Raw genomic sequence first — 13,196 nt, 5'->3', positions numbered from 1 at the left:
AAAAATTCCAAGGCATTTATTTTCTGATACAATGTTCAAACCTACTGTGTGTGTATGGTTCAAATACAGTCTGAAAAGATGGACAGATGTCTAAATTACATCTTGAGACATGAATCAAGCCGTCTTACATGTTTCAAACTTAGATAGGCCCTATTCTGGTCATTTCGTTTGCCCTGAAGTAAAATGTACACACAACATTTAAAATCGCTCCATTAGCCCCCGATCCCATTTCTTTTCAGGACTTCAAAAAGATAGGCTATAGTCGTACAGTCTCTTATAATCTCCCTTTCCTTTAAGCTCATGAAATGGAGTGACAAGGAGTTGGCAAGAGAGCAGAAACAGACTGGCACTCAGGCTATAAGTATACTAGCTAGGTTGTATCTGCTATTGTAAAGTAGGAACAGCCAAAGCATTGGCTAGGCAGTCAGATATGTAAATGACATAACAGTTGAGCAGAAATCGTTAGCATCTTATCTGTATACAAAATGTTAACCATATTGCTTCCTTTTGCACAATTAAATAATAATTTGGAGACAAACAATTTAATAGCCTTCATTGTTTACATGTTATATGACACAGCATTGTCTTGTTTAAATATTGTGAGCAAATCAGCAATTGCTATGATAAACAGATGCCTGACAAATTAAAAAAGGAGAGCTAGAACAGACCTGGGTTCAAATCTTATTTGAAATAATTTCACATACTTTATCTGTGGTTGCTTGAGCTTGCCTGGCTACATGTCCCAATATAATAACACCAAAACAAAAAACAACTGGCATCCCAGGCAGACTAGAGCAAAAACAAAGTATTTGAAAGATTTTAAATAGTATTTGAACACAGGTCTGATATAGTGCCTCTCCTCTGGGGAGGTTTGGATACAATACTCCCATTCTAAAAAATGTAGTACACTCTAGAGTCAATTCAAAGTAATAGAAGACACCTTGGGAGGTGTTGTGGTGGTGAGTCAACCCCGTCCTCCACAGGAATGCAAGTTACCCGCATTGTAAACCAAGCCCTCTTTAAAGCCCACAGTAAAGAGAAAGTCACGTTTGTTGCCAGCTAGGGTGTCAGGTCAGGTGATAGGAGGGGCGGTTGACTCACTCGACTCAGGGGGGTGGTGGGGCTGGGGAGGTTAAGGTTAGTTTTGTCACAGCTCGTAGTCAAACTTGTACTCGTTGGTCAGGTAGACCCTGCGGAAGATGAGGGCAGCCAGGAGCAGGGCGAGCACCACGATGAGCACCACAGATCCCGCATGGCTGGTGTCCTGAGGAGGGTGCGGGGCGGCGGTGTGGGGGAAAGTGGGCCTGCTGGGGTGCTCTATCTGGTCTCTCTGTAGCTGCTGGGCCCGGCGCTGGTGGGTGCTGGGGGCTGGGGGACTCGTCTCCTCCTCACGGGGAGGTGGAGCCGCCTCGGCCTGCAGGGAGCACAGCATAGCATATACAGGATCAGACAGTGGACCAACACACACACTTTGGGCCATCTTCCTAGAAGCACATCGGTTTTTCCCACCACCAAAGACATGGTGTTACTTCACAGCAAAACGTGTTTAATTCATGAGCTTCTCAGCAAATGTGCATATTGGTTAACAGTTGGTTTTGGGAATAACACTTAAGTTGCAGTCATGAAAATACACTAAGGTCATAGCAACTAATGATTGTTTTGAAGGGAGAACAGTCTTACTTAAAGTTGCTTTAAAGGTGATGACTAAACAGAGAGCAATAGGGTACAGCTCAACCTCACTCCTCCTGGTTAGGGGGATGGCTGCAGGCCAGGGAGGGCTGGCGAGCAGAGAGACAGAGTAGGGAGCAGTGAACAACACGCTATAATCCTGCCTATATCACTCTGTTCAGTTTGACATAGGAAGAGCAAGGCAGACCGTGATGACGCAGTCAAGGTGTGGGATAACCACAGAACCAGAATGGTCCCTCTCCCAGCCAGAGGTTATGTCGGTCGTTTGTTACTGCATCCAGCAGCAGACGGTAAGTCCATTTTTTTGACTATCCCCGCTATTTCTCTCCTACTCAGGTCAGTCCAGTGGGATTGAATCCAAATCCACATAGACTCTTACGTATGAAGAAACATATTCCCTTCATTCATCTTCACCATGCTTGGAAACTGCAATCTCAAAATCGCCATCATCATTTCCAAATAAATAATTATGCTATTAAATAACACATTATAACACTAGCTGTAAATCGGCTTATAAGAAAACATCAGTTATCATGAGTGTTGTCATAGGGGACTGCTAGAAAGTGGCATCATGCCTCACTGGCAGCGAGTTGGTGCACAGTGAAGAACCTGGAGGGCCAGAGAGCAGAGTGCTGCCTGCACCGTCATCATACAGTATGATTACCTCCCGAGCCATTAAACACATTGATTTAAAAAAAAAAAGTGCTGCTCACTGATTGAGTGACAGAGGCTGATGCAGCACAGTGGAGCCACGACATTACATAAAGCACTATGAGAGATTAGGGATCATTTACGGGGTAACAACGTTGCCATGTTCTCCCTTTTATACCCCATTCTGGAGCCTCGGGACCCCCCCCCCCGGGACACCCCCGCCACTCCTCCCATAAATAACTCTTTCATTTAATGGCTCGGGAATAATAACGACAACGTCGCCGGAGAAAACAGTCTTCGGGACGTCGTCTGCGACAAGGTGGCACAATTGTGTGCAACCATGCCAACTACGCAACCATACCAACCTCTTCTATAGCAAACACACGAATATTCCCCTAGTATAGCAAATATATTCAGTATGCAGTTGTTTCTCTGCCCACGTAGGTGGCAGAGATTGCTTATTAAAATGTGTGTAGGTGGGAGGTTTGTGGTGCAGGGTAATCTCCTCCACCAGCCGGCTCGCTCTCACTTTCCAACTGTCTGTTTTCACAGTGCCTCAGAAATGGACTTGAATGGAACCCATGTCAGGAGCAGGAAAAAGTGCTGCTGGATTTTAATTGGCTGATTTCACAGTCCGTCACCAGCTACTATAACACTGATGGTGTTCCTCACCTGCTCAGCCTGGGCGTTCTCCTCTTCCTCCTGTCTCCCCGAGGAGGATGTCTCTCCCTGGGGTTCTACGGGGGGCTCACTCTCTGCCCCTGTGCTCTCACTGCCCTGCCTGGACTCTGCCTGCAGAAACGAACACACAGTTGACGGTTGCCGTCACACACCATGTACTCCAGCTCTTGTCAGCGGGCTGAGACAATACTCCTTGGGTGCAAAGCCCTATCTTTGCTGTATGTGACTGCTTGACTGCACAAATGGGTTAAGACATGGAAACACGTGTTTCATCCAGTTCTGACATCTGGTAAAAGGTTTTGAAGAAAACTGACTCGACTAAAATGTAAATAAAACAACACCACACCGTGGCTGGGGTAGTATTGTGGCTGGTAGGCAGTTGTACCTTGAAGTTGATCTGCTGGGCAAGCGCTTGGTCCTCTTGGTCCTCTGGGCTGGGGTTTGTGGGGGAGGGAGCCAGGAGAGCTAAGTGCATGGAGCAGCCACAAGTCTCACAGCAGAAGTCCTGGGATCTGTCAGAGGGTCAGCGAGAGCGAGTTATGGACAAAAGAGTTTACATTGAATTTTCTTGGTTTTCCTGGAGTCAAATGGATTAATCTGACAAGCCGGGTAGAGAAAATGTGACTCAATATATAAACTCAGTTTATAAATGATGGGAAATAATTCACCCCAGCAGTCCTCTAGGCAAAAGAGGGCCTGGATTTGTGTTTGTTTAGTATTTAGTACAATCTGTCCAGGCAGCAGCTACTCTTCCTGGGGTCCAAACAGGAATAAAACAATGCATCATATTAAAACAATAGCCTACATCATAAATAAAACATCATACAAGACATTGTGCATTGCTCCTATATTAGTAATGTACAATATTGCAATGTGTGTGTATGTATGTCTTTTCACAGTCTGTGTGGTTCCTTGAGGTGTTTTATGTTTTTTGTTGTTGTTTTTTTATTTTTTGGTCAAATTTTACTGCTAGTTTGAGTTACTCGAGGTGGAAGAGAGTTCCATGTAGTCATGGCTGTATATAGTACTGTGTGTTTCCTGGCCTCTGTTCTGGACTTGGGGACTGCGAAGAGACACCGGGTAGCATGTCTCGTATGGGTGTTTGAGCTGTGTGTTAGCGGTTTGAACAGATAGTTTGTGACTTCGACACGTCAACACATCGCACAAAGACAAGTAGTGATGCAGTCAATATTTCCTCTACTTTGAGCCAGGAGAGATTCTAACAAAACCGCTCCCACTATCTTATTATCCATGGAATATAACGTTGCGGATATAGTTCGGAATGACAATTTGTTCATGTTTTTTTTCAGAGCCCCCATACCGCACAAAAAGGATGAGGAAATTAAATATCATTGGTTGGGGATAAGTTTCTCAAAAACAAGTAAAATAGTTATAAAAACCTTTTTTTTTAAAGCGTCTGGACTCTTCTATAACATGCCATTTACATAAAATTCTCTGTTAATGTATTTTCATATTGAAGCAATGCAATTATAACAGTGTGGACTGCAAACATGTACAACATGTTTAGCAAACATGGGGCAGGCTGTTTAAAGAACTAGGCTATAACAGACTAACATTTGAATTGTAGTTGATGACAATGCAATACATAAAAGACCATAAATACACCACTTGAAGCAACCACATATTTAGCCTTGGCGCAAGGTCTGATTGACCAGTGAGGGGCCAAGCTTCGACACACACAACTTGTTTATTCATCAAAACCTAGCAATTTCACGCCACCGGGCCCATAATTCCGGTTGCGAAAATAACAAATATTTCTGACACACCCTGAACCGAATCAATGACGCTACCACCAGCGCTAAGATTTACCATTGCGCTAGGTTTGTTAAAATAGAGCTCGGAGTCGTTTGGCTGGAGCTCCAAGTACAACAATAGCAAACTTAGAGAAATTTCTTGGAGATTTGGTTAGTCAAAGATGACTCAGACAATTTGACAAGACGTATGGATTGAAACTCATTATGTGAAGAAAATATTCAACTGTGGCTTGGAGAGCGATATTGACAGTTACAATTCCATCAACGAAGTCAAGCATGGCATCCCAAGAGTTGCTGTTCTTTCAATGTACTCCCCCCCCCCAACCAAAATCATGCTTTAATAGGCAGAAAAGACAACCATCTGAAATGTTTTCCTCCTAACTTCTGCATTATTAACACTTGTCATTACAGCAGTCTGGGAGCCAGCAAAACTTCCCTATAAGTTTACTTTTCTGTCAGGAAACAGAGCCAACTGAAAACTACGGATTATTCTCCTGTTTCGCTGCTTCCTGCTGGGTGCCCCTGGCCCCGACGTTGACTGACAGCTTTCACAATTACCACAGGGCACGGAGACAACCAAGACGGGAGATCTGAATCAAAGCGAAGTTGCTCTCTCAGCCGCAGCCACGACAGCCTTTCGTGAAACGGGCCTTTCTTTCATCCGGAAGATAAACAGCCACGCAGGCAGGGTGTGCACTGGATATATTTATAGACAGGGATATGTTCCTGTGTCACATCTCATCTTCATGTGTTAATTAAACAGCCAGTTGTTAAAGACCCCTGTCCTGATATGTTAAATACAACAGACAGTCATCTGGGATGTGGTCCAAATAGCACCCGATTCCCTTGAGAGTGCACTACTTTGGACCAGAGCCCTTTAAAAAAAAAAAAAGGTAATAGGGTGCCATTTGGGACGCAAGCGCTGGACCCCTTGCTCTTTTGATACATCTCAAAGTCGGAGCGAGTTTCTTCAGAGGGAGAGACCCGTAACAATGCGAGAAGAAGAGCATCAAGATTCCCAGACGTGTCAGCCAGAGACGCTTGCATAAGCATCGCTTTATGCTCAACTTTGTTGAACAAATGCCTGCCAAACACCATATGTTCTGCATGTACAGCTAGTCCATCTAATTGTATGTAAAGCTAGTGCGTACCATACCAGTATCTAACATACATACATACAGGCCTAATGTGCGTATTGTGTAATGATGCGTATAAGGGTTAGGGACACATTGAAACAAAATGCAAACAGACATTTCACTCCAGACTGTTGTGAATCCCGGTTTCTCACTACATTGTTATCAGCACCACTCATCCATCCGTTAGTGCACACAGGGTAAATGCACTGGAAAGAGAGTAAACAGTGGAGAGCTCTAATCTATGTAATCTTACTTTTTGGCAAGGGCTCTCCTCTCCTCTGGGGTATAATCAAGAGATCCGATTGCACCCTCTCCTTTGGTTGGCATGAATCCGATTATAGCTATTAGTGCCGTTCTGACTGAAAGAGAGAAAAAAAAGGGAGAAACAAAAAAGTTATGAAAGACAAAAAAAGATAAAACTCATACTGTCTGTCAACTCTTAACAGCAGAGGATAAGATGAGTCGCTAAAAACACACGAAATACCCCGGCACATTCTGTAAAGTTCGCCACTCATTTTACGTCTTGCGCTGTGGGAGGAATGCTTTGTCTTCCACTGCGTAAGCCTCGATTTACAGGACTTTCACACTCTGCAACTCCTCAAATATCATTTCTCCAGCTGACATGACGGGACGCTTATAGCAACATGTTCAGGAGACAGACAGAGCTTCTCTACATTTCAATGATATGGCTGCTTTAAGGGGGGGGGGGGGGTTCTCAGAGCACCTGGATGTTGAATTGATGCAGAGCTCAAAACCCATGGATGATTTGAATGAACAAACTGTTTTTTTTTTAAAGGCTAGAAAGGGTATAGACCACAACACTTTCACACAAAAAAATGTAGGGTATAATAAACAGCAATGAAATCAAGTCTAAAACATCAGCAGCAGGCTAACGGGAGGCAGAAAATAGTGAGAAAAGAGCTAGAAGTAAAGAGAAGAGAGAGGTTAAGGAGGCTTACTAACCAGATCATGATTTAGTTGAAGAATGCTCTCAAGGTCTGAATTCTCTCTCCACAAATTATTAAAACCAGTGAGTGTAGGCTCGTGTACTGAAAACATGCATAAGCTAAGAATCAATGTGGCAGGCCCTACGGGCACACTGGTTGTGTCCCAAATAGAACCCTATTCCCTTAATAGTACTCTACTTTTGATCAGAGGCCTATAGGCACTATGAAGGGAATAGGGTGCTATACGGAACAAAAATATAAATGCAACATCTAAAGTGTTGGTCCCATGTTTCATGAGCTAAAATAAAAGATCCCAGAAATGTTCCATATGCACAAAACGCTCATCTGCGTGCTCACTGTCCTTCAGTGGGCAAATGCCCACCGACTTCAGTGGGCAAATGCTCACCTTCGATGGCCACTGGCATGCTGAAGAAGTGTGTTCTTCACAGATGAATCACGGTTTTAAACTGCAACCGGGCAGATGGCAGACCGTGTCTGGTTGTTGTGTGGGCGAGCGGTTTGCTGATGTCAATGTTGTGAACAGAGTGCCCCATGGCGACGGTGGATTTATGGTATGGGCAGGCATAACTCACGGACAACGAACACAATTGCATTTTATCGATGGCAATTTGAATACACAGAGATACCGTGACGAGATCCTGAGGCCCATTGTATAATCGTGTCATTCATCCACCGCCATCACTTCATGTTTCAGCATAATAATGCACAGCCCCATGTTGCAAGGATCTGTACACAATTCCTGGATGCTGGAAAAAGTCCCAGGTCTTCCATGGCCTGCATACTCACCAGACATGTCACCCATTGAGCATGTTTTGGATGCTCTGGATCGATGTGTATGACAGCGTGTTCCAGTTCCCACCAATATCCAGCAACTTTGGCACAGCCATTGAAGAGGAGTGGAACAACATTCAACAATCAATAGCCTGATCAACTCTATGTGAAGGAGAAGAGTCGCACTCCATGAGGCAAATGGTAACACCAGATAGGGATGTGGATCAAAAAAACAGTCTTTTTTTTAAGGTATCTGTGACCAACAGATGCATATCTCTATTCCCAGTCATGAGAAATCCATAGATTAGGACCTAATGAAATTATTTCAATTGACTGATTTCCTTATATGAACTGTAATTCAGTAAAATCTTTGAAATTGTTTTGTTCAGTGTATTTGGGACCCAGTCTTTGAGATTCTACTGGAATTTATTATCCAGCTTTTCCACCACAGTGAGCTGATAATGCACCAGAGTGAACTTGTACTGGAGAGCTGAGACACCAAAAACCCAGCAGGGGAGGTCCAATCTCTGGGGCATGGCCTCATTGTTTTGCCATGTGACCCTGGAGGGCAAAATGGGGAGGTTGTCTGTCACAACCTGTTTGTCCACATGATTAAATTCTGTTATTAATTCCCTAACCCTTACTATGGACTAAGCTTTTTTTGGCTCATCCAAAATACCCCTAAAGTAATAGAAATAAATGCAGTGTGGGACATCTAGATTCTCCCACTGAATTCTATCTGATAACATTTTCATGCTTTTGGTACGGAGAGTAACATGAGGGGAATACTCAGAGAAAGGATGGCTTAATGGTGGTAACTGAAATCAGGCCAGAAAAGAATGGAAATATCCAACTTGAGGTACGAAGCAGATTGCCTGCTGCCAACACAGATTTTTGCGAGCGAATAAGACGTGCGTGTCAAATCTATATTTGAAGTAAAACTTTATCTTATTTACTTTGTTCTGCTATGAAGGCTTCTTTTCAGCCGCTTCCAGTTTTGACTCCTTAAATAGTGGGAGAAAAGCCCAATGATAGAACAATGTAGAACAAAGTTGAGCAAAAAAAAAAACACATTTGCATATCTGCCTTCATTTAAATTCAAACAAAAAGTCTTAAAGGAAAACTCCATCCAAAAACAATCTTTGGGTATTTGCATCATTAGTCCATAGTTGACATAAGCAAAACATTTTGGGCCTGTCAGCAATCAAGTTTTCAAGATATGTAACATTCAAAATACAGAAATCATCCCGTATGCAAAACATTTTGGGAACTATGTCAGCTATGTCTCATTTCTTCCTGTTGGTACCTGCCAGGCAGAGAGCAAGTGAGTGGGGATGCTAGGCTAAGTTTTAGTGCAGCAGCTGGAGGAGTAGGGGGAACAGGCTAGAGGCTAGAGGAGGCCTATCGCTGTAGGTGTAACAGAGTTGGATTGGTAACCTGACTCTTATGCTTGAAATTTCTCTACTTGCACTACCGAACGGCTAGATTTTCGGTAGCGTAGTTGGCTAAGATGTTATCAAGCGGGCAGTCACGTGTGTTTGCGAGACAGAGGATCCGAAATCGAGTGCCAGTGCGGAAGGAAGCTATACTGTTAAAGCAGGCACAGTGACACCTGTTACACAGGGATACCTACTGCTCCAAGATGGCTGCCATGTCTCTGGGTGGTGACCGGAGATGCTCAGACAGATCTTCTTCCCCACCTCGAATCTCCCATTGGGCTGAAAAAGAAGCATAACTATAGAATTACATATAGAACACATATAGAATATAGAGTAGAGATTTTTGGATTTCTATGATAGACAGCGATATGGTAATCAAGATCCTATGACAACCTGGCTGAACAAGCAACAAGGAGACAGTGAAAACCGACAGAGGGGGGGGGGGGGGGGGGGGGGGGGAATGGTAGAGGGAGACTGGGAGTGGTTGATGGGAGGGATGGGATGTTAAGAAAAAGATGTTAAGAAAAAGAAAGAGAGTGCCTTCAAAGACCAAGAAAAACCTGCCAGCCTGAGCTGAGAAAAGAAAAAGGAAAAAAAGAGACCGGGCATAAAGACTGTCACAACCTTTCGGATCCACTGGCTTTTATCAGCCTGTCACTGGTTCTTCGGGTTATTATTGGTGCATTACCACAGAACCATTCAAATCCTCTGTGACAGTGCAATGACCGTGCAAAGACAGCTAGGTCTTGTTCTGACAGTAGTGGCTCGGTGTGATGTAACCAGATGTGGCTGTTGGTTATGGCAAGATGTCTATAGCTGTCCATCTTCCAGCCTTGATCATTTGGATTAGCTGCCCTTCATCGTTACTTCAACTAACACATCATTGGCTGTGATTGATCGAGAGAGGGGGATATCTTCATAAGTGTGTGTGTGTATGAGTGTGTGTGTTTTGGGTGCTTACTGTGAGTAGAATGATGCTGGGGGGCTTCATGGGGTATTCCGGGGGCAGCACGATCCTGCCGTGGTAAACCCCACCGTCGAAATCCGAGTCAGGGGGTCCGCGGACAGAGAAGTGCCACTCAAACAGATTATCCTGCGAGTACACAACAAGTCAGTCAAATTAACACATTTCAATGATTGGTCCAGCTAGCTAGAGAACATCCTTCTCTATGTGTTTTGTGTGGGGTTGTTTGTTGATTTGTAAGAAACATATAGGGAAGCACACACCCATGACACACTATGTTGATAATGAGGAGGACAGGGATGTTTGTGGTGCTGATGAGCCCGAGTGAGTCCCAGGTGTGACTCACCTCCAGTGGCTGGGCGTGGTAGTGGTCTGTGGGGTCCCTCAGTTCAGCAGCCTCCTTCATCAGCCGCTTTACAGCTAGCACCGATCCGGCGAAGAGAACAAACAAACAAACAAACAAAACATCCCAGTAAGCCCCAGGTAAAACGACTAGCAGACATCTTCTCACTCTTTATCCCAGCAGACACAAAGTTTGCAGTTTACTTCCACTGGCATGTGATGTCACAGCTTCTCCAGCTGTCTTTCTACATCCCCATATCCATCCATAAACAGACACTACAGCAGGCTAAACTCCTGATTTCAGATGCACAGGGCTGGAAAAGCACTTCAGCCTGGGCTGAGGGGAGGCTAACACAGACAGACTGGGCTCCACAAAGGTTACAGTGCTGACTCGAACCAGCCACTGCAACGCACACTGTCTGTCAAACCAGCTCAAACCTCTACGTTTATCGCCTTATGGGGTACTGTATTTTCCAGTGGAAAAAAGTATTTATGGCTTCCACTATTTTTATTTTTTGTGTTTGCTTTATCATGGGCTGGAGCTCTTTATATGACTAAATTAACTAAATGACTATCGCCCTGTATCACTCACTTCTGTCATCATGAAGCGCTTTGAGAGACTAGTCAATGATCACATCACCTCCACCCTACCCGTCACCCTAGATCCACTTCAATTTGCTACCGCCCCAACAGGTCCACAGACGATGCAATCGCCATCACACTGCCCTATCCCATCTGGACAAGAGGAATACCTATGTAAGAATGCTGTTCATTGCCTACAGCTCAGCATTCAACACCATAGTACCCTCCAAACGTATCATTAAGCTTGAGTCCCTGGGTCTTGACACCACCCTATGCAATTGGGTTCTGGACTTCCTGACGGGCCGCCCCCAGGTGGTGAAGGTAGGAAACATCTCCACTCCGCTGATCCTCAACACTGGGGCCCCACAAGGGTGCGTGCTCAGCCCCCGCCTGTACTCCAGGTTCACCCACGACTGCGTGGCCATGTACGCCTCCAACTCAATCATCAAGTTTGCAGACGACACAACAGTAGTAGGCTTGATTACCAACAACGACGAGACAGCCTACAGGGAGGAGGTGAGGGCACTCGGAGTGTGATGTCAGGAAAATAACTTCTCACTCAACGTCAGCAAAACAAAAGAGATGATCGTGGACTTCAGGAAAACAGCAAAGGGAGCACCCCCCTATCCACAGATGGTATGGTACAGCAGTGGAGAAGGTGGAAAGTTAAGTTCCTCGGTGTACATATCACCGACAAACTGAAATGGTCCACACACACACAGACAGTGTGGTGAAGGCACAACAGCACCTCTTCAACCTCAGCAGGCTGAAAAAATGTGGCTTGTCACCGAAAACCCTGGTAATTAATCAGATTTGATGATTTGACATTGTGTGGTGTTGAGTGTGTTAATTACTGTTCATCTATGTCTGCCAAAAATCATTACAAATAATACAAGGATTGTGCCATTCAGCAGGTGTCCATTCAAATGTCAACACAAATCCAGCTTTGGATGAGTTAAAAATCTCTATGAGAGACTGAAAACCCATCAGCTGCAAATGAGTAGCCTAGGCTATATGACGAGACTGCCTGGCTTGGAAACAGGAAGCACGCGCGATGCCAAATTTGTGCAAGCTAAACTCCATGTAACTAGGGCTCATGGAAGAGGAAGTAAACACGTTCGTATAGCAGTAGGGTCAAGCAGTAAAGCCAGGGTCAGCGTCAGACATGATATGCTCTCAACAGCTGAAAACATCTGTATTAACCCCTATGACATGAAGGTTGACGCCTCCGGAGTGTGTTGATCTGGACCAGTCCCTTTTATACAGATGTTTGCAATACGGCTCTATAACCATAAAGGACACATTCTCCTTGATTTAATGACCAGCAGCCTTATTACACCTCTGCTGCTGGTCAAGACTGATTGGCAGGAAGTGAACTAGGACATTTTGATGACCACGTGTCACATCAGGACATACTGGGTGTTTCTCAATATGCATACTAACGTGCTCCCCACTCTCATGCTCCAAGTGCATTCTCCGACAACGTTCTTTTGAGTACGTTCTTGTGAGGACGAGAGGGTGGAGATTGCTTCTCAAATGTTATGCACTCGCACTCCCCCTACTGTATTACCTCACACTACTCCTCCCCATTCACTGAACCTTCTTTCAGCCAGGACAACGGAAACAATAGACGAAACAAGACACACACAAAGCAAACGTTTTACTTCATAACTATCAGCTAGCTAGCTATATGTGAATCGTAATAATGTAGCTAAACAGATAGTTTAACAGGCCAAAATGACCTAAAATGAATATTATGTAAGGTAGATGTCCATTCTTTGTGGCTATCTGGCTAGCTACAATAGCTAACAGTAGAAGCTAGCCAGTTAGCCTAATTGACTTGCGGTCTACGGTACATAGGCAGGTAAACATGCCAAACTTAACACAGCATGTATTTATTAACGTATCAAGATGTAATATGTTGCCTGACTACAATATTCTATGTGAATACGCAACATTTCATTCTGAAGTCAGAGTGTATTTTCTCTCGCTTCAGCTCAAATAATGGCCGCCATTGATTCCAAGAAATGTTGCATAATTTATTGAGTGGTCGAGTCATATTTCTTTGCACACTTTGTATCGATGCATGCTTCAAAATATGTACAAACTGAGTACGCAGTCGAGAAGTGCCCTCCATGCTCCGTTCGCATACTTTGATTTGGACCCTCCCGTGCTCCAATTTGCGTGCTCGGAGCCTT

At 44.4% G+C, this 13,196-nt stretch overlaps 1 protein-coding gene across 1 annotated transcript in view; it reads right to left on the bottom strand.

The window, feature by feature from the left end:
• Nucleotides 1-13,196, bottom strand: part of ube2j1 (ubiquitin-conjugating enzyme E2, J1) — a 31,591-nt gene continuing 18,395 nt past the window's right edge. The window contains exons 2-8 of the mRNA XM_029754024.1: nucleotides 10,421-10,494; nucleotides 10,072-10,203; nucleotides 9,305-9,389; nucleotides 6,186-6,291; nucleotides 3,407-3,533; nucleotides 3,013-3,132; nucleotides 1-1,414 (exon numbers count right to left, since the gene is read on the bottom strand). Of these exons, the coding sequence (XP_029609884.1) occupies nucleotides 1,148-1,414; nucleotides 3,013-3,132; nucleotides 3,407-3,533; nucleotides 6,186-6,291; nucleotides 9,305-9,389; nucleotides 10,072-10,203; nucleotides 10,421-10,494 (911 nt within the window). The 3' untranslated portion in view covers nucleotides 1-1,147. The remainder of the gene's footprint in view (nucleotides 1,415-3,012; nucleotides 3,133-3,406; nucleotides 3,534-6,185; nucleotides 6,292-9,304; nucleotides 9,390-10,071; nucleotides 10,204-10,420; nucleotides 10,495-13,196) is intronic.

This window comes from Salmo trutta, chromosome 1, assembly GCF_901001165.1.
Source record: "Salmo trutta chromosome 1, fSalTru1.1, whole genome shotgun sequence".
Classification (NCBI taxonomy): Eukaryota; Metazoa; Chordata; class Actinopteri; order Salmoniformes; family Salmonidae; genus Salmo; species Salmo trutta.
The sequence above is the reverse complement of the archived record's forward strand: the minus strand, read 5'-3'. Positions and strand labels throughout refer to the sequence as shown.